The sequence below is a fragment of the Oncorhynchus kisutch genome, linkage group LG4 (assembly GCF_002021735.2).
Source record: "Oncorhynchus kisutch isolate 150728-3 linkage group LG4, Okis_V2, whole genome shotgun sequence".
Taxonomy (NCBI): Eukaryota; Metazoa; Chordata; class Actinopteri; order Salmoniformes; family Salmonidae; genus Oncorhynchus; species Oncorhynchus kisutch.
The window spans coordinates 35,442,522-35,463,729 of NC_034177.2; the positions used below are offsets into that span (position 1 = coordinate 35,442,522).

At 46.4% G+C, this 21,208-nt stretch overlaps 2 protein-coding genes across 4 annotated transcripts in view; one reads left to right on the forward strand and one right to left on the reverse strand.

Annotated features, from left to right (window-relative positions):
* The first annotated feature begins 881 nt into the window (after window positions 1-881).
* rad52 (RAD52 homolog, DNA repair protein) lies at window positions 882-7,991 on the forward strand. 2 transcript variants are annotated; one of them, XM_020480913.2, is made up of 11 exons: window positions 882-1,012; window positions 2,148-2,244; window positions 2,850-2,951; window positions 3,113-3,206; window positions 3,370-3,437; window positions 5,408-5,526; window positions 5,635-5,710; window positions 5,787-6,073; window positions 6,232-6,434; window positions 7,084-7,353; window positions 7,753-7,991. In XM_020480913.2, exons 2-11 carry the CDS (start codon window positions 2,185-2,187, stop codon window positions 7,812-7,814), a joined length of 1,341 nt encoding a protein of 446 aa, XP_020336502.1. In that variant the 5' UTR covers window positions 882-1,012; window positions 2,148-2,184; the 3' UTR covers window positions 7,815-7,991. The 2 variants fall into 2 exon arrangements, with proteins under 2 accessions (XP_020336502.1, XP_031678755.1); XM_031822895.1 differs by having other exon boundaries at window positions 925-1,012; window positions 1,975-2,244.
* Window positions 7,992-8,091: 100 nt separating this feature from the next.
* The window catches only part of wnk1a (WNK lysine deficient protein kinase 1a), a 47,873-nt gene continuing 34,756 nt past the window's right edge, over window positions 8,092-21,208 (reverse strand). Inside the window, exons 12-25 of one of the 2 annotated variants that reach the window (XM_031822894.1) lie at window positions 19,112-19,186; window positions 18,167-18,246; window positions 17,812-17,971; window positions 17,347-17,463; window positions 17,020-17,148; window positions 16,891-16,942; window positions 16,666-16,797; window positions 15,518-16,422; window positions 13,434-13,484; window positions 12,432-13,054; window positions 12,036-12,229; window positions 11,664-11,813; window positions 11,278-11,486; window positions 8,092-11,099 (exon numbers count right to left, since the gene is read on the reverse strand). In XM_031822894.1, coding sequence (XP_031678754.1) covers window positions 10,743-11,099; window positions 11,278-11,486; window positions 11,664-11,813; window positions 12,036-12,229; window positions 12,432-13,054; window positions 13,434-13,484; window positions 15,518-16,422; window positions 16,666-16,797; window positions 16,891-16,942; window positions 17,020-17,148; window positions 17,347-17,463; window positions 17,812-17,971; window positions 18,167-18,246; window positions 19,112-19,186 — 3,234 coding nt within the window. In that variant the 3' untranslated portion in view covers window positions 8,092-10,742. Of the gene's footprint in view, window positions 11,100-11,277; window positions 11,487-11,663; window positions 11,814-12,035; window positions 12,230-12,431; window positions 13,055-13,433; window positions 13,485-15,517; window positions 16,423-16,665; window positions 16,798-16,890; window positions 16,943-17,019; window positions 17,149-17,346; window positions 17,464-17,811; window positions 17,972-18,166; window positions 18,247-19,111; window positions 19,190-21,208 lie in introns of both variants that reach the window. The other variant, XM_031822893.1, reaches the window with a different exon arrangement.

The following is a 21,208-nucleotide window of genomic DNA, read 5'->3' on the forward strand; positions in this document are numbered from 1 at the left end:
CTATCTATGTGACTGAAAACAATGACATATGAATTAATGATGATGATGATTAATTTAGGACATGAATGCACAAAACCTAACATCCTTAAAAATAAACCCACTTAAACCCACTTAACTCGCGTACGACCAATGAACCAAGCGGGGGGTTTGGCTAGGGTAAAATTCGGGACAGGTAATGGCGGCTTGTAGAGCACATTTCTTTGTCAACATTTTTTTGTCGACACGTAACATGGAGACAAATTGAAGATACAATAACCATTTGAACAGTTTGCTATTACAGCAGATGAAGTGGATTTGTCTGTCTTATGTGTGCACGTGTATTTGGATTTTATGAGATACCCTGTGAGAGCAGTCATGACTAAACCCATGCAATGTGAAAAAAGGAAATTATTTGGCCATGTGTCAAGTGTATGTAGATGAGATGAGTATCGTATGCTGCAATTGTGGTGGTGAACATGCACCTGCATTTCTGTAGTGCCCTGTTAGGGTGAAGGAGACGCAGCTGGCAAGAATAAGGGCTGTCCATCATGTGTCCTGTCCAGAGGTGGTGAGAAGAGTGGAGTGACGTTAAAGAAGTAATGGTAGTAGGAGTAGAGACACCAGATGATGTTCCTTGTCAACAGAGGGATCCTGACATGTTGCATGCTATGAATTTGGACTTTGTAGCATTTCTTACATTGGTTATAAACTGTATAGCGCAAACAGAGAGGAAATCAGAAAGAATCGTCATTGTTGTGAGTGCGGCTGAGCGTTTTTTGGGGACTCTACAGCAGAGACATTACAAGGAGACTTGTAGATGAATGCTCTGTCCTCACAGGCGCCTGAGCAGGAATGAGGTGGTTGTTTTACCACCCCATACAGTAGGTGGCGGCAATACACCAATAGGTTGTAGTCTGCCATAAAACCTTAAAGAAGAAGAAGATGATGCGTCACTAGAACTTCGACTCTGGGGCAAGCGGGAAATACAATATTTTGTAGCTAGCTATAAATTAAACACGCTCTAAACTCTAAGGTAATTTACGGAACATGTCTTAACTTTCCAACGTTTGTGAATAATACAGCTTCACCTCATAGCTAGCTAATTTTTATCGGCCAATGTATGCCAAAACAACTGCTAGCCAATTAGTTATAGCGAGCCAACGGGTTAACGTTAGCTAGCTAGACACGTTCCAGAAATGAGCAGTTTGTGTCAAAGCGATAGCTACATTGTAACTATTCAAATCAAATTGTATTGGTCACATACACAACATGGTTAGAAGGTGTTATTGCGAGTGTAGCGAAATGCTTGCTTATTAAGGTCAAAGTATCGAGTTAGTTTTGCAAACTGCGGACTTCGTTATGTCAGCATTTACATTTTCTAACGGTACGTTGCCTTTTTGGACAGTAATACAGCTGGATACGTTTTATTAGTCGTATGTACTGGATACACATGGCATACACCGTCCAGCGAAACGCTTACTTGCAGTGTCATTCTCGACACTAAGTAAGAAACACATATATAACAATACGAACAAAGTAACTGGCTCAGTAAGAATAGAATACACATTTAACCACAAGTAGCTATAATGTTAATACAGGAAGCACAGGAGGTTGGTGGCACCATAATTGGGAAGGACGGGCTCGTGGTAGTGCATCTTTAAGGGGCGGCAGGTAGCCTAATGGTTAAAGCATTGGGCCAGTAATGACAAGACAAGGTAAAGATCTGTCGTTCTGACCCTGAACAAGTTAGTCCACTGTTCCCCGTCTTTGTAAATAAGAATTTGTTCTTAACTGTCTTGCCTAGTTAAATAAAGGTTAAATAAAAACAAGGTCTGGACCGTTATTAGTGGAATGGTATGAAACAAATGGTTTCCACCTGTTTGATGCAATTCCGTTCCAGGTATTATTATAAGCCGTTCTCCCCCCACAATTGAATGCTTAGAGACTGTCAGTTTGTGGCCGTGGGTCCTTTATCATGCTGCGGGCCTTTTACAGCCACCATTTCGAGGAGATGTCCTAGATGGGTGAGAGCACGGTCCCAGTGATGTACTGGGCCGTCTTCACCACCTGCTGGAGGACCTTGCAGTCGTGGATGGAATAATTCCCATACCAGGCCTTCATGCAACCGGTTAGGACTTGATTGACTGTCTGTCATACACTTTTTGCAGCACCTGCCACAGTATTGATAAACTGGAGACTGAAAATATGCACCATGATACAGAGGAGGACAAGAGCAGCCAAGCATTCAACACGCGCTTTGGGCAGGTAGGTTTGTGGTACATCTCAGTAGTCTAAAGTGGCTCCAAATCCTCTATCCTTTCATGTAAACACTGATGTGAAAGAACTGGACAAGGGAATGCGTCATCCATCCTTTGTTTTCAGATCAGTTAAAGCTGCAGTATGTCACTTTTTGGGTGACCCTACCAAATTCACATAGAAATAGAGATCTGCCATTCTCATTGAAAGCAAGTCTAAGAAGTTGTAGATCTGTTGTGAACTATTGCTATGCTTCCCATTAAGTTTAGTTTTAGCAGCTTTTACTTTAAAAGTACTTCTGAAAGTACTATATTTTTGGTTATGGAAAATATATTTCACAGTGGTTTAGATAGTGCAGACTATAAATAATCATTGTACTATGCTTGTTTTGTCACAAACTGAAATTAAGCAAACTTAGAATTTGAGTAACCATGAAATGGCAGAGTGATTTCTGCATAGTGTATCTTTTAAGATGCAAGATAAGAAAGACTCTTTAGACTATAGAAAATACCTTAGACTTTTTTATCCATCCAAATGGATAAAAACAGTGTAGAACACAGACCTTTTTGCTTTAAAATGGCAAGCAAACCTCAACCAAGACTTTATCTTTCCAGTATAACTATACTGCAGAGGAGTACCAGGCAGTCCAGAATGCACTGCGACAGAAGCTGGGACCTGAATACATCAGCTCCAGGATGGCTGGAGGGGGCCAGAAGGCAAGGCCAAGTCACACAAACTCTTTTGTTGTTGAAAACAACTTTGAATTACATCCTAATCTACCCAAGAGAAAACTAACCAATAAGTACACACTTCATCATCAGCCTTTACTCACTAAAACGCCCGCTTGGAACTAAAGACAGTGTTGTTCTTGTTGCAGGTGTGTTACATCGAGGGGCACCGTGTGATCAGCCTGGCCAATGAGATGTTTGGATACAACGGCTGGTCTCACTCCATCTCCCAGCAGAATGTCGGTAGGAGAGCTGGAGCATCGCTAGCTATTAAACAGTATATTTAGAAACTTACTTCTGTCTTCAGTGTAACCTTTATTATTTATTTATGACCCACTGGGTACTGTATATGAATGTGTCAGTGTAATGCACAGTCACAACACAGCGACGGACTGTCCCCTCACAGACTTTGTTGACCTCATCAATGGGAAGTTCTACGTTGGAGTCAGTGCGTTTGTCAAAGTCCAACTGAAGGTGGGTGATGGGCAGAGAAGTCAACCATTGTTATTTAAAATCTACAGTGCCACTGTTGGCTCTTCCCAGTTTTGGAAGTGTGTTTCAAGGGAGGGTGCAATGAGTTGTGTATTGTTCGGCAATGCGGTGCCAACATTTGGTTTTTAGGTTTACCCATTAAATAGTTGGGAGCATCTATAGTACATACAGTGGGGCAAAAATGTATTTAGTCAGCCACCAATTGTGCAAGTTCTCCCACTTATAAAGATGAGGCCTGTAATTGTCATCATAGGTACACTAAACTATGACAGACAAAATGAGAAGAATCTGCAATAGGTAAGCAGCTTGGTTTGAAGAAATCAACTGTGGGAGCAATTATTAGGAAATGGAAGACATACAAGACCACTGATAATCTCCCTTGATCGGGGCTCCATGCAAGATCTCACCCCGTGGGGTCAAAATGATCACAAGAACGGTGAGCAAAAATCCCAGAACCACACAGGGGGACCTAGTGAATGACCTGCAGAGAGCTGGGACCAAAGTAACAAAGCCTACCATCAGTAACACACTACGCCGCCAGGGACTCAAATCCTGCAGTGCCAGACGTGTCCCCCTGCTTAAGCCAGTACATGTCCAGGCCCGTCTGAAGTTTGCTAGAGAGCATTTGGATGATCCAGAAGAAGATTGGGAGAATGTTATATGGTCAGATTAAACCAAAACATAACTTTTTGGTAAAAACTCAACTCTTTGTGTTTGGAGGACAAAGAATGCTGAGTTGCATCCAAAGAACACCATACCTACTGTGAAGCATGGGGGTGGAAACATCATGCTTTGGGGCTGTTTTTCTGCAAAGGGACTAGTCTCCAGATCTCAACCCCATAGAAAATCTTTGGAGTGAGTTGAAAGTCCGTGTTGCCCAGCAACAGCCCCAAAACATCACTGCTCTAGAGGAGATCTGCATGGAGGAACGGGCCAAAATACCAGCAACAGTGTGTGAAAACCTTGTGAAGACTTACAGAAAACGTTTGACCTCTGTCATTGCCAACAAAGGGTATATAACAAAGTATTGAGAAACTTTTGTTATTGACCAAATACATATTTTCCACCATAATTTGCAAATAAATTCATAAAAAATCCTACAATGTGATTTTCTGGATTTTTTTTCTCCTTTTGTCTGTCATAGTTGAAGTGTACCTATGATGAAAAGTACAGGCCTCTCTCATCTTTTTAAGTGGGAGAACTTGCACAATTGGTGGCTGACTAAATACTTTTTTGCCCCACTGTATATAGTAGTACATACGCTGAGTGTATAAAACATTGACACCTTCTAATATTGAGTTTCAACCCCCCCCACCCCTTTTGCCATCAGAACTGCCTCAGTTTGTTGGGGCATGGACTACAAGGTGTCGAAAGTGTTCCACGGGGATGCTGGCCCATGTTGACTCCAATGCTTCCCACAGTTGTGTCAAGTTGGCTGGTTGTTCTTTGGGTGGTGGACCATTCTTGATACACACGGGAAACTGTTGAGCGTGGAAAACCCTCTCGGCGTTGCATTTCTTGACACAAATCGGTGCGCTTGGCACCTACTACCATACCCCTTTCAAAGGCATTTAAATCTTTTGTCTTGCCCGTTCACCCTCTGAATGGTGCGCGCACACACACAATCCATGCGTCAACCCTTAAAAATCCTTCTTGAACCTGTCTCCTCTTCATCTACATGGATTGAAGTGGATTTAACAAGTGACATCGATAAAGGATCATAGCTTTTACCTGGATTCATCTGGTCAGTCTATGTCATGGAAAGAGCAGGTGTCCTTAATGTGTTGTACACTCAGTGTCTATAGTAGCATATGTACAACTTTCGTTTTTTTAATACCGTTTACTCTGTTAGCATCGCTACAATTTTGGGTGTGTCAACTCACGCTTTTTACTATAATGTATTTCACACACTTACTGTATTACTAAGTGTGTTTGTGTCTCTCTCCCCATAGGACGGGTCGTTCCATGAGGACGTTGGCTACGGGGTGAGCGAGGGACAAAAGTCCAAGGCCCTGTCACTGGAGAAGGCCAGGAAAGAGGCGGTCACTGATGGACTGAAGAGAGCACTCAAGTACAGGGGGAGACACTACACTTAATGTACCATGAACTACTTTTTACTGTGCGTGTGTTAGTGTCTGAGTTTGTTGTAGTTCTGATATTTGATCCCCCATCCTTCCAGATGTTTTGGAAACGCCCTTGGGAACTGTATCATGAATAAAGAGTACCTCATATCCATCAACAAGATCCCTAAACAGGTTAGATACTGTTCCTGTCAACTGTCATTTACATCCATCCACCCTTTCCAGTGTTCACTGTCTCTGTCTCTCCCAGCCTGCTCCCCCTCTGGACCCAGCCCAGACCAAGCGTTCTGACAGTGAGCCGTCAGTGGAGAAGGCCCGGCTGTCTAGCTTGGCCCGGTGGGAGAGTGCTGGGCCTGGGTCAGGGAGGGCACCACTGGAGCAGACCAGGGCCCACAACCACCACCAGGCTCCCCCAGGGGAGCACGGGGACAGAGGGGGAGCCAGGACCTTTCTCTCACACACCCCTACTGCTGCCTCTGGACCAGTAGCCCCCTCAGCTCCATCAGATAGTGAGAACAAGCGCTGTAATCTTGTCAGGTGAGCAACAGCCAGATGACTGTCAAACCTTTCTTGTGTATTGGTTTTATTACAGGTGTCTGTCTCTAAATTTCCTTCCTGTACCCAAACTCTTACTCTCACCTCTGTTCTCTCTCTTTGTCTTATCCTCTCTATCCCTCACGTCCTCCCTCCTTCAGGTCTTTATCAGATGTGGAGGACCTCTGTCTCTCTGACGCCCACACAGACCCCAAGCAGCAGAGGAAGCTCAAGCAGCAGCAGCTGCAGCAGAAGTTCCGCCAGGAGATGGAGGCGAAAAAGCTCCTGCAGGGACAACCTCTGCTCCAGCTCAAGACAGAGGGCCCAGACACAGCTATTGCACAGGCACCCAGTGGAGCTCATGGTAAGACAATAAGCAAGCAAGAAAATACAATATTTTGGAGGACCGGTGCTTGACTTGGGCAGGAGCTCACCGGAGCTGAGTACCGGCACCTAAAATATAAACAGTGCCGGTACCCAAAATGATTTCCGGCACCTATTTCAGTCCAAGTCGTGCACTGTGGAGGACCATAAAATGTGTTAGCAAGAAATGTCCAAGTTCTGTTTTAATGCAGTATGGCGTTTGTCTGTTAGCCATGTTCTTTGACTGTGGTTGTTCGTCTTGTACTAGTGTTGCCATGCTCTTTGGGAATGGGATACCTCTCTCCTTCCAGATAGGTTTAGCACCCCTGACCAGGGACAAAGACCACCATGGCTTACAGCACACCTAGTGGACACAAAGAACCCTGCAGCAGGGATGAGTATCTTGCCAGTACCGTAAACCACCACCAGGGGGCTCAAGTAGAAAGAATGGGAACTACTCTGAAAATGATTCAGATTACACATATCTACAATGTTTTGCGGAAATCTACCTCCCTATGCTGGCGTCTGTTTCATGTGTACCTGAATACTGTGGCTGCTTCTAGTTGTTACTGTTCTAGGGGCTATAAAATCCCCATAGTGTGACAAATATACTGGATATTTGATAAAACACTTGTCATCGTTCCCCCAAGATAACCCAGAGCTGTGGGACTTCACTCTTGACGGCATCCAGGAGTTAGAGGCCCCAGCAGGTGGACCTTCATCAACATCATCCTCGTTACGACCCAGCACGCCAGGGGGTAGTCACCAAATGCTGACCCGCAGTAAGACCCCTCAGAGAGGGGCTTCACCATCCCTACGACCCCCCGTCAGGCCCCACGAGCCCCCACCACACGGCCAAGTACAGGGGGGAAACCAACCCCAGTATCACAACCAGCACCCTAGGACATCTGACAGGACAGGTGAGACTGGGTAATGAATGAGCTGCTTTAAAACAGTGGACATCATTAACCCTGGGGGACTACTGGGCATGCTGTGTTTTGTTTGACCTTAACTAACACATCCGATTCATCAACACCTTGATTAGCTGAATCAGGTATTCTAGCAAAGTAAAGTAACCACGGCAGAGTAGCCTAGTGGTTAGAGCGTTGGACTAGTAACCAGACGGTTGCGAGTTCAAACCCCCGAGCTGACAAGGTACAAATCTGTCGTTCTGTCCCTGAACAGGCAGTTAACCCACTGTTCTTAACTGACTTGCCTGGTTAAATAAAGGTAAAATTTAAAAAAATTACCAGTTTGAGAAACATTCTTGTTATTGGTACAGCATTTTCTAGATTATTAATTGCCTTTTCTTGTCACAGGTGAGGCATTCAGTCCATCTAGACAAGGACAGTACATGAAGAAACGCAAGCTGGACACTTGAGAAAAGGCTTTTTCACTTACCTAAAAGCCATTTTACCAACAAGTCTTCATTTGTATTTTATTTTAATTGATATGTTGAGTATATGAGCATCTCTTGCTGCTAAATGTGAAGAATTGTTTATGGTTTTTGTAAATAAAATCAGGGATTTCTGTTTGCCTTTCAAAAAACTGGACTATTCTCTTACTTGTAACCTTTGTTCTGAATATCATGTTCCTGGCCACACCAACCTCATTGGTAGAAATAGGTCTACTTGGTGCATGTAAAAGATGAAGCAATATGATTTCAGTTGCATTTATTTATTTTTGTACAACGTGAAAAAACAACCATAGAGTAGGCTGGTCCTTAGAGCAAGAGAAAATGGGGACGAGTACAACATGAAATGTCAGTAGCCTAAGGAGACAGAATTGTGCTGGTAGAATATCTTCACCACTTGTGGATAATTGGGTGATTAGTAGCTTGTGCTGTACAGTGGGTTGTTGTAGGTAAGCCAAAGGTCTAAAACCAGTTAGCATGCAGAATTCAGGAAACAGATGCCAATATTATTGAGATACATTGACACCTGAGCAATTCAAGATCGGCACTTTGTGTGGACTCATAGAAAAAAAAGCAGGATTTCCCAATATCAAAAACACTAAGTAACAACCGTCGGCATGAAAACATTCCCCCTTGGTCCCTATTAAACATTGCATATTCTGCATTGCAGTAACTTATTATTCTCTAGAGAAGTTAAAGTAGTAGTTCAAACCAGGAGTGGGTGAGGTCACTGTATCGAGGGGAATGGCACTCATCACGTAAGGTGGCAAAGAAGCAAGAGAATGGTGCCAATGGAGAGAAACCACAAGACAAGTTTAGTTTGCTCATCTGTTGAAAACAAGTGCTGTTATGCAATACTGTACTGATTACGTTCAGACGACCCACTTAGACAAATCATTCCCCTTTTCAATAACTAACAAACACAAATGCTGGTTTTGGTGACCACAGCTCTGCTTTACATGAGTCAGTCCTGTGTTATAAGACTCACCTGCCTCTTCTGACAGACTAACTTCTAACTTTCACATTAAACATTTACCAATGTCCATGGACGTTTGATGGATCTCACAGGTCGGCAGTTAACTGGTCTTTCAGTCACTTGACTCTAGTCCATCAGAAAGAACAGTAGGGCTCGGTCATTATGGTGGAATGTCTCAGTAGTGAGGATGCGAAGCACTAAAGAGTTCTGAAAGTTTACAGGGCTGGGCATGTGTGTACTGTGTGGGGGTGGGTAAATCGCAAGACATAGTACTCTATGGCGATGAGCATTATATGAAATCATTATTTAAACGCAACACATGTACCTTGCATGTAGACATATACACACAGTAAAACAAAAAAAGACAGGGTGGTGTATGATAAGAGCTGAAGAAGCACAGGACTACTCTGCTGTTACGGAGTACAATACCAATAATAACCCTGCAATTGCACGTTATAATCCTTTAACTACATGTTGTTCAACAACACTTAAGTTAGTGACATATCTAAATCTGATGGCTGAATACAGGTCCATAGAGAGCATCTTGTATTTGTATTTAAATAAACCACAGAAAGGGAACCCCAGACAATTTGTCATGATTTTGAAATATGACGACAACAGGAAATAAGGTTGGATAGATTTGTGAAAAGTTTACATTTCTAAGGTCTGTGTGAAAATCATGCCCCGTTCACTGCTAGATAATATACCAGTAGTATCTATAGATAGTCGCAGGAATGTACCGAGGGCCATAGCCTTGCTTATCAGAGTGACAACAGTACACCAAGTGGTGAGGTGAGACAACCAACACGGTAGCTAAAGTCTAAAACCCCAAACCAAATTGTCACAGTTGCTGAAGCCTACAACTCAAACCACTCAAACAGTTGATAAGCCTAACCAGTCTCTAAAGCGTAAACCAAAATCACTCATGGATAGTCAGGCTAAATCCAAAGCATGGACATGACAGGAAGTAGATAATGATAAACTATCTACAGACAGGTCTGTTACTTAACTCACGCTAACAGGTTATGGTCTCAAATAAGAAAGTAACACCCGCAGTCAGGCACAACATCTCAGAGGGACAGATAGTCAAATATAACCATGGAATCATAACCTAGGACAAGAAATATTTGTTATACAAAGAAAATGTGCACATGCATTTAGGGATTGAAGGCCACTGTTACACGGGGCCAGGGACTCACTCCTTTCCCCACAATGCTATTATTGCATCTTACTGTATGGCGATGATATGGGTAACCACTATCCAGTAAAACCTTACCGGCTTCCATTCACTCTCATTCCACCTCTTCTTTCCGTCTCTACATACTGTGTCTCTCTCGACTTTCTTTATACAAACTTGATACCCACAATTCATCTGTTTCTCACCAAGACAGCTTCCCATACCATTCAACAACCCCGAATCTCAGCCAATGACAGTAGGGCTAGGAGGTGCGTGTGTGTTGGTGGGGTTTCTCTCCATCTTCTAAATTCTGTCCTAGTTAAGCTTAAGGCCAGTTACAGTCAAGAAGTGATTAAGAGTTCCCCCTCCCTATCCTCTCCTTCAAGGGAATGGTCACAATGGTGCTTTCAACAGACGTCTCTGGCCGTTGCCGTTCGTGCTCTTGGGTCAATGGCTTTCATTGGACAAACCTAAATGTCACAGCCCGCTTCCACAGCCATTGGCAGAAAAGACTGGGCCCTGGTAGGGGTGAAGGTGTGATTGGTATGCTATGGGTATGTATTGAAATCTCCCTCCAACCAACAGACAGACCTCTTTTTTCGTCTGACAGGACCACAGTCTCCTCTTCTTTTTTTCCACCTCACCAATAAGCGAAACAGAACAAAACACCAGAGTGCTAGTAGTTGTCCTATAGCGCTCTTCCTCCCTGCCCCCAGCCCAGCCTGACTAACCCAGGTCCAGGCTACGTGGGCCTCAGGTTGGGGCCTCCAGGGTTGCTGACAGGTTTCTGAGTGGCTCCCGCGTGGAATGCCTGCTGAAGGGGGGCTGAGGCCGAGGAGGGGGCTTGGGGCTGGTACTGGGCCTGCGGCAGGGTGGAGGCTAGGAGGCCCACCTGACAGGGACCTGTAGGTCCTGCCCACTGGGGGGTGCTGTAGGTGGATGGGCCGTAGCCGAACACCTGGGCAGGGGTGCCCAGAGAGCCCTGACGCGGGCAGAGGGGGATGGAGGGGTTGGTGGAGGGGTGGGTAGTAGGGCAGAGGTGGCCGGGGGCAGAAAACTTTCGGCCCATGTTGGCTTGAGGAGGGATATGTAGAGGGATCTGTAGTTAGGAAGAGGGGACAGGAGAGAAGGAGAGGAATAAGGGGAAGTTAGTTAGATAAAAAACACTATTAAGTGAGCAAAAAAAAAGCAAACATCATCATGTAAAATAGAGCTAAAAACATAGATTGGCAGATTATGGAAATGGCTGGTCATTAGACTGAGTCATGAGGCCTTACGTCATGTCCGGGTCCCTGGGCTGTCCCCTTGGGTCCTTTCTTGCCATGGGAGAGGCTGATGGCGTCTCGGGCCCAGTTGTCAACTAGCAGGTGCAGGTCGTCTGTGAATGTGCCCTTGCGACTCTGTGTTACAGCCGGGGCCATGTTGGGGCCTGACGGCTGGCACTGGCTGGTGTTCGCTCCACTGTCTGAACTGGTCCCACTCACTCCTGGAAGACACACAGAGACGAGTTCAACCTGGGAAGCCAACTCGTTTCTCAAATCAAGTTTGGCTTCTCTTCTGGAGATGTATCATCTCTTGGTTTGATGAATATTATGTGGGTTTGTCTTTCTAAAACATGTAGTGAAGGAGCATAGACAATAGGAGTGCCGCTGCGTTTGCTTACCCATGGTGGAGGTGCTAAGGCTGGGCAAGGAGGGGGAGAGTTTGAGATTCTGGGGGGAGGTCCGGCTGCCTGGCTCAGAGAGCCCTGCCGTGGGGCGAGATGACTGCTTAGAGGAGGACTCTGGGGAGATCTGGCCTGTGACTTGGGCTCCTAAACACACACACACACACACACACACCAACCACAGAGAGGAGTGGAGAGAAACACCTGATCACATTACCCCTTCTAAGCTAGCAGTCTCTACCTTTTAATATTGACTGATTACTCGTTGCTTGCAGTCGAACATTTGTATATTAATTTCCATTCAGCAGTGTGCAGATAGTCCCTCACTAGATGCAGACAGCTGGACTGACCAATCACAACTCGTGTTACCTGTGTGCAAGGGACCGGGCTGGGTGCTGCTGCGGGCTGATTTGCTGGCCTTGGTCTTGGCCCTGCGTCTGCCCCCAGCCATGGCCACAGAGGGGGAGAGGACAGCCGAGGAACGAGGTTTACCCAGCCTGGTGAACAGAGCATCGATTTCCTCCTTGTGACGGGAGTGGAGGGTCTGGCTCTCTATCATATGTCTGTGGAGGGAAGGAGGAGTGGAGAAAGAGAGGAGGAGGGCAGAGTGAGGCAGGGTTGTAACAAATACAGTACAACAGTCATCACTTCTCTCTTACACCACTAGTAAGTGATCCCATTGAAATGTAAAATCATATAAAAGAGAAATATTGCCCAAAACAACAAACAAACAGGTTACATCTTGGAGGAGTGAAGGTAACATACTTCTCTCGGAGGTGGCTGACTTCCCTTTCAAAGGCCTCGTCCTCTGGCCCCGAGTCGTCCTCGTTGTCGCTGGTCATGTAATGATTAAACAAACCTCTGTTCCCTGCGGAGGCGGAGCTACAGGGGTCAGAAGTTGCTGAAGAGGAAGGGCCGTTCTGATGGGAGGAGCTAGATCCCGAAGGAGCCGTGGTATTGGCTGCAGCTGGCGTCACTGAAAAACGGCCCACTTTGGAGACAGAGTTGGGGCTGGGTGTGACACTGGCAGTCACCTGAAAGCGTCCGATGGTGGCGGGCTGCGTTTGGAAGTGAGAAGTGAGCCCATCTACGGAGTCTCCACTCCAGACTCCTTTGGAGAGGGAGGAGGAGCGGTGGAGGGTGTTCTCTGGGCTGGAAAAGGAGGAAGACGAGGAAGAAGGGGAGGAGGACGAAGAGGGTGTGAGGGAGGAAGAGGAGGCGATGGTAGAGGGGTCAGGAGTGCTGCCGGCGCCAGCTTCTGAGACCTGGAAACGTCCCAGTTTGACGACCCCTGTGGAGGGCGTTGCTGTTCTACTGCTCCCTGGAATGGTCTCAGGGCTCACAGCTCTCCTCAGCTGGCCGTCCAGACTACCAAGAGGCTGCTGGGACTGGACACACACACACGAGACATGTCAGCAACAAACATACCAACACAACTCACTCAGAAAACATTCAAAATAACTAACGCAACTAATATAGGTAAGATAACACAACAGAACATGCACAACTTTGTGTGTAATGTGTAACTCTGTGTCGTTGTATGTGTCGAACTGCTTTTCTTTATCTTGGCCAGGTCGCAGTTGTAAAAGAGAACTTGTTCTCAACTGGCCTACCTGGTTAAATAAAGGTGAAATAATTGTTTTTATTTAATAAAAACTCTAGACACACCACTCAAAGATGACATTCACCTATTCCACACATCTACAAAACATTACAGTACATAACTTAAAACTTCTCAAGGGGACAAGTTCTGAAAAGAGGACTAACCTGGTTTGGTACTGGGAATGGAGGCAATTGCTCAGAGGTAGGGGTGCCTGCCTGCTCGGAGACACCAGGATACATACGACACACACACAAAGATGTATCATTATTATCAAGGTAGGAGAAGAAGAAAAAAAAGCTTTTAGTACAAATAGTTTATCTTATCAGTCACTGGAGAATCAGAGTTCCCTCTACTGTACCTGCGCTCTGATGGCTTGGCCATGCTTTATCTTATCAGTCACTGGAGAATCAGAGTTCCCTCTACTGTACCTGCGCTCTGATGGCTTGGCCATGCTTTATCTTATCAGTCACTGGAGAATCAGAGTTCCCTCTACTGTACCTGCGCTCTGATGGCTTGGCCATGCTTTATCTTATCAGTCACTGGAGAATCAGAGTTCCCTCTACTGTACCTGCGCTCTGATGGCTTGGCCATGCTTTATCTTATCAGTCACTGGAGAATCAGAGTTCCCTCTACTGTACCTGCGCTCTGATGGCTTGGCCATGCTTTATCTTATCAGTCACTGGAGAATCAGAGTTCCCTCTACTGTACCTGCGCTCTGATGGCTTGGCCATGCTTTATCTTATCAGTCACTGGAGAATCAGAGTTCCCTCTACTGTACCTGCGCTCTGATGGCTTGGCCATGCTTTATCTTATCAGTCACTGGAGAATCAGAGTTCCCTCTACTGTACCTGCGCTCTGATGGCTTGGCCATGCTTTATCTTATCAGTCACTGGAGAATCAGAGTTCCCTCTACTGTACCTGCGCTCTGATGGCTTGGCCATGCTTTATCTTATCAGTCACTGGAGAATCAGAGTTCCCTCTACTGTACCTGCGCTCTGATGGCTTGGCCATGCTTTATCTTATCAGTCACTGGAGAATCAGAGTTCCCTCTACTGTACCTGCGCTCTGATGGCTTGGCCATGCTTTATCTTATCAGTCACTGGAGAATCAGAGTTCCCTCTACTGTACCTGCGCTCTGATGGCTTGGCCATGCTTTATCTTATCAGTCACTGGAGAATCAGAGTTCCCTCTACTGTACCTGCGCTCTGATGGCTTGGCCATGCTTTATCTTATCAGTCACTGGAGAATCAGAGTTCCCTCTACTGTACCTGCGCTCTGATGGCTTGGCCATGCTTTATCTTATCAGTAACTGGAGAATCAGAGTTCCCTCTACTGTACCTGCGCTCTGATGGCTTGGCCATGCTTTATCTTATCAGTCACTGGAGAATCAGAGTTCCCGCTACTGTACCTGCGCTCTGATGGCTTGGCCATGCTTTATCTTATCAGTCACTGGAGAATCAGAGTTCCCGCTACTGTACCTGCGCTCTGATGGCTTGGCCATGCTTTATCTTATCAGTCACTGGAGAATCAGAGTTCCCTCTACTGTACCTGCGCTCTGATGGCTTGGCCATGCTTTATCTTATCAGTCACTGGAGAATCAGAGTTCCCTCTACTGTACCTGCGCTCTGATGGCTTGGCCATGCTTTATCTTATCAGTCACTGGAGAATCAGAGTTCCCTCTACTGTACCTGCGCTCTGATGGCTTGGCCATGCTTTATCTTATCAGTCACTGGAGAATCAGAGTTCCCTCTACTGTACCTGTGCTCTGATGGCTTGGCCATGCTTTATCTTATCAGTCACTGGAGAATCAGAGTTCCCTCTACTGTACCTGCGCTCTGAAGGCTTGGCCATGCTTTATCTTATCAGTCACTGGAGAATCAGAGTTCCCTCTACTGTACCTGCGCTCTGATGGCTTGGCCATGCTTTATCTTATCAGTCACTGGAGAATCAGAGTTCCCTCTACTGTACCTGCGCTCTGATGGCTTGGCCATGCTTTATCTTATCAGTCACTGGAGAATCAGAGTTCCCTCTACTGTACCTGCGCTCTGATGGCTTGGCCATGCTTTATCTTATCAGTCACTGGAGAATCAGAGTTCCCTCTACTGTACCTGCGCTCTGAAGGCTTGGCCATGCTTTATCTTATCAGTCACTGGAGAATCAGAGTTCCCTCTACTGTACCTGCGCTCTGAAGGCTTGGCCATGCTTTATCTTATCAGTCACTGGAGAATCAGAGTTCCCTCTACTGTACCTGCGCTCTGATGGCTTGGCCATGCTTTTCTGGATGGATCTGTGCATGTTCTGCTGGTGTGAGGCCCTGTCCTGGGTTGGGGGGGGGGCCCAGGGCTCCCTGTTCCCCTGAAGTGAGGGACAGGTTGTAGGAGGGCACCAGGGCTGCCAGATGGGGAGGGGAGATGGTCTCTGTGGAGGAAGAGGTGGTCTCAGGGTTGCCAGTGTCAGCGGAGGTGGAGTCCTTAAAGAGGGAGCGCAGCTTCTTTTCTAGGGCATGGATGTCATCTATACCAGGGGCCTTGGACTGGGACTCTCCCCCATCTGGGTCTCCTGGCTGCAGCTGGGACGGTTGGGAGGGCAGGGTAGAGGGTGGAAGATGGGTGGGGGCCATTGCAGGCTGTGCCACAGGGACAAAGGTAGGGACAGGCTGAGACTGGGAGGAGGTGGGCTGAGTGACAGGAATGGACACAGGGATAGGCTGAGAGGACAGGATAGGAACAGGAACAGAGTTACTGGGTGGAGATCCAGAGACGGGGGCAGAGGCTGGGGGGAAAGAGGACGAGGTGGCCTGGGGGGGCTGGAGAGCAGCTGAAGGGGGGAATGTGATTTGGGCAGGAGCAGGTTGAGAGGGGGCAGCTTGGCAGCCAGGCTGGGGGTGTGGTATTAGCTCACTGGTAGCAGGTGCAGGGGCTGAAACTTGGGTTGGAGACCCCCTCCCGGTTGCAACTTGGCATGTGGAGGGGGGAAGAGAGGAGGACCCAGAGGGGATGACAGAGACATGAGGCAGGGTGGTGGTCGGGTGCAGACCAGCCTGGGAGAAGGGGACTGTGCTGGTGGCTCGTCTCTCCCCATGCGTCTCCCTCATCTCAGTGAAGGCCTGCTGGAGGCGGCTTGAGGGGGCAGACAGGGACAGGCCCAGACTCACTGGGGCAGCGGGGAGGTACACAGAGAGAGGAGTCACTTACATAACCTGGGCTCTTACAACAAGTCATTTATCATCATGACGTCAAACACACTAATGTTGGTAAATGCATCAAGCAACATGTTTTAGAGTTCTCAAACATGCCAAGGTTGGAAATGGGGCACATGTTTGGAACACAGAGTTCTAACATTCTATATGTGAGTTCTGGTTGCACTCTATGGTCCAGAGATTCCAGTCAGTCTCACCTGGATGGGGCTCGTCCCCAAACGAGGTGGTAGCCGAGGGAGGGCCGAAAAACTGCTCTCTCAAACGGGACTCTGGGACAGGGCTGACGATGAACCTCCGGCCTGCAGAGTGGACCACCTGAGCTGCAACGCCTAGGCAACAGGGGTGAGAGGTGAGGGGTGAAGAGGCGGAGCCCAGACAATCATAATTCAGTAGAGATAGTAAATGTGTAGGTGCATGTTTACCAGACAGAGGAGTGGGCTTGTCACGCTGCTGTAAGGGGTCATCTACCACAATCTGTGGAGAGAGAAGGACAACACCATGTCAACTAAAGGCTGCCTAGGAGTTAGTGGGTGGGTAGTGTGGTATGTTACCTGAGTGAAGGGCGGTTGAGCGCAGCCTTCCTTCATGCCCTCTCCTTTATCGCCCGGCATTTCGATGACCTCCCGGACCTGCTCGATGAACGACTTGCGTTCGCTCTCCAGGATAAACTTACTCAGGACCTGAGAGAAGGATATACATTTAACTACAATAATACAAAAACTCATGCGTATCAAATCCACATTTCCAGCTGTGGAAAGAGACCCGTGGAGCTACAAAACAAATACATCTAATTTCTTTACTCTTGACAATTACAGAGACTTGGGGGAAGAGATCAATACAACTCAGATCAGTGCTTTTTAGTTTCTTATCATCCTTACCATGATCCGTGCGATCTCTTCAGGGTTATCTCCATCCAGGTCAAACTTAAAGGTGACCATCTTCCTGTTGTGGGTCTCCAGCTGGCACTCTGCCACCCGGTCTCCCATGTTGGAGATCTGAAAACAGACACACAGAGAGAGGACACCAGCTGAAATACGACCAGACGTCTGTAGACACAGAGAGCGGGTGAGCGGCCAATAGGGCTGCAAAATTCCTGTAACTTTTTCTGAAATGCCGGTTAGAAGATTGTCCGGAATCCGAAGGGAATAAGCAGGAAATCTAAAATCCTCCAACCAGTATTTCTGGAAAACCTGGGTATGTTGAAAATGACTGGAATTTTGGCTTGAGGAGATAGGTGGCCATGTGGGGACTGTGTGTGACTTCTGTTTGAGCCAGGGCGCTCCACATAGATGAAGACAGGCAGACATTGAGTTGAGGTGAAAGTCTGACCATGTGACTCTTACATTGAGGACGATGAGCTTGGCCTTGGCGGTCTTCTCGTGGCAAGAGTGGCTGCGTACAGAGTTCTGCTGGTGCCGCTTGATCATGGAGCGCCCTTCGTGTCTACCATTTGATGTCCCCTCAAAGCCGTCACTCAAACCTGAAGACACGTTCGAAAGGCAACTGGGGGGGGGGGGGGGGGGGGGGAGAAAGAAAGAAAGAAAGAAAGAAAGAAAGAAAGAAAGAGAGAGAGAGAGATATCACAAGGAACAAAGGGCCGTATCATACAGTATATAGATGTATTTTCAATAGAACATATTGAGTAGCAGAAAATGCTTTCTGGTGTGAGCTAGGTATAAAGCTGATGTGATGCCTTACTTCTCCACAGACTGAGGCACCAGCACTGTCTGGCCTGCTGCCTTCTCTGCTGACGCCGGCTGGGATACACTCACAGAGGCCTGAAACATCGTCACACACACACACACTGTTCATTAAAAGGAGCTTTACAACCATGTCATGTAAAGCATGAAAGCAAGGGTGTGTGATCTGACCGCAAGGGTGTGTGATCTGACCGCAAGGGTGTGTGATCTGACCGAGTAATTGGAAATGCTTTGAGCACACACACACACACGGTTTTGAGCACACACACACACACACACACTGAAGGTACTTCTAGTAGGACATGTTTTGTATGTGTGTTTGTAGGCTCCTTACAATACTATCACATGCCAGCCTAACAACCAACACTCATCTCACTCACACCCACACGTTACCCCTGGTCTGTGTGTACCTGCGGCATAGAGAGGTTTGCAGCCTGATAGAGGAAGTAGAGGTGCTCTGCATTGATTGGAGGAGATAGGATAGGAGGGCTCGGTTCATTGGCCCATGACTGACAGCCATGCAGGAAGAAGCAGCAGCATGCAAGAGGAATGTATGAAAGAAAGAGTAGAGCCACGGAGCTTTTAGTCCAGTGTTTCCCAAACTCGGTCCTCGAAACCCCAATAGGTGCACGTTTTGGTTTTTGCCGTGACACTACACAGCCGATTCAAATGATCAAAGCTTGATGATCAGTTGATCACTGATGTGTAATGCTAGGGCAAAAACCAAAACGTGCACTCATTGGGTTCCCCAGGACCGAGTGAAACCCTGTGTTAGTCATAAAAATAGAAAAAAAGAGGGAAAGAATAGAAAAGAGAAGGAATGACAGGACTGTACTAGCCTGATACAAATAGATGGAATACATGCTGTGTCCTTGTTTGGGACTGTTTTAGCGTTAGTAAGAGCGTAAGCTGGGGTTGTTGTGAACTAGTGTGTATGTCTCACCTGTATTTGCTGGGCAACAGGCTGGAGCGGTGGTAGTGTTGTGCTTTGAGGTGCAGTGCTGCCCACTGGCTGTGGCTGCTGGAGGTGCACGGGAAGGATGGGATGAGATGAGGGGGTGGAAGAGACAGAGACAAATCAAACAACCATATCTGCAGACAAGACAATCTCTTCATTATCTATTCACCAACACACTGCTCCTCAAACAAACCCACTATTCCTCCCGCAGAGGCCTAACCGCCTCATAGCTTCTCTCTCATCCACAATCCAACTCCCCCAGGAATATACCTACTGCATCACATAGCAACACTATAAATCAGTCTCATATAGCTTCAGTACAGGTCTTACAGCATGGATTATACCACACACACACTCCCTACTCTAGTCAAAAAGCCGTGAAGGATACCATACAATAGGCTTGGGGGGTATCCAGATTTTCACATCGTCATACCGTCCTTCTCTCATCCTGGGATTTACAGTATTACCGGCATAGCACACAAGGGGGCGCTAAAACGCAAGAAAAGGCCATTGGGCCTCTATTACCAAAATGCTAACAAAATGAGCACAAACAAGCTAACAATAAACAAACTAATTGCAAAGAAAGACAAATACAGCTCATAAAGTTATACAAGCATAGTTAGTAGCTACCGAATGTCATTTTTGGTGAGAACAAGATACATTTAGCAAATGAACAAAGTTGTGATACATTCCTTTCTGAAGTATGAGAAGCATGTGTATATGGAACAGAAGGGAAAATAACCAATGGACAAAATACATGCTAAATAGGAAGCACCTGGAGAAAATGGCAACTGTACAGATAATTCATCAAGAGCTCGTTGACTTCTGGCAGAAAGCCATTATAAAATACAGTATCTGATATCAAACATTTACAGTGCATTCGGCAAGTATTCAGACCCCTTAACGTTTTCCACATTTTGCTACGTTACAGCCTTCTTCTGAAATTCATTATTTTGAAAAAGGTATTATATTAAATTTCCCAGAATGCATTAGTTTAACCATCAAGTTGACCCTAAAGCCTTTCAAAACAAAGCCAAACAAATTAAATAGTTGGTGGAAATGCACAGTGCATTCGCAAAGTATTCAGACCCCTTGAGTTTTTCCACATTCTGTTAGGTTACAGCCTTATTCTAAAATGGATTAAATAGTTTTTTCCCCCTCATCAATCTACACACAATACCCCATAATGACAAAGCAAAAACAGGTTATATACACACACACACACACACACACACACACACATACATACATACGATTTTCAATATTTTTGTCAGATGTTACTATGGAATAATGAAGTAGAATTACAAGCATTTCATAAGCGTCAAAGGCTTTTATTGACAATTACATGAAGTTGACGCAAAGAGTCAATATTTGCAGTGTTGACCCTTCTTTTCAAGACAATCTGCAATCTGCCCTGGCATGCTGTCAATTAACTTCTGGGCGACATCCTGACTGATGGCAGCCCATTCTCGCATAATCCATGCATGGAGTTTGTCAGAATTTGTAGGTTTTTGTTTGTCCGCTAGCATTGGGGATTGACCACAAGTTCTCAATGGGATTATGGTCTAGGGAGTTTCCTGGCCATGGACCCAAAATATCGACGTTTTGTTCCCCAAGCCACTTAGTGATCACTTTTGCCTTATGGCAAGGTGCTCCATCATGCTGGAAAAGGCATTGTTCGTCACCAAACAGTTCCTGGATGGTTGGGAGAAGTTGCTCTCGGAGGATGTATTGGTACCATTCTTTATTCATGGCTGTGTTCTTAGGCAAAATTGTGAGGGAGCCCACTCCCTTGGCTGAGAAGCAACCCCACACATGAATGGTCTCAGGACGCTTTACTGTTGGCATGACACAGGACTGATGGTAGCGCTCACCTCGTCTTCTCCGGACAAGCTTTTTTCCGGATGCCCCAAACAATCAGAAAGGGGATTCATCAGAGAAAATGATTTTACCCCAGTCCTCAGCAGTCCAATCAGTCTGTCCCTGATGTTTTTCCTGGAGAGAAGTGGCTTCTTTGCTGCCCTTCTTGACACCAGGACATCCTCCAAAAGTCTTCGCCTCACTGTGCGTGCAGATGCACTC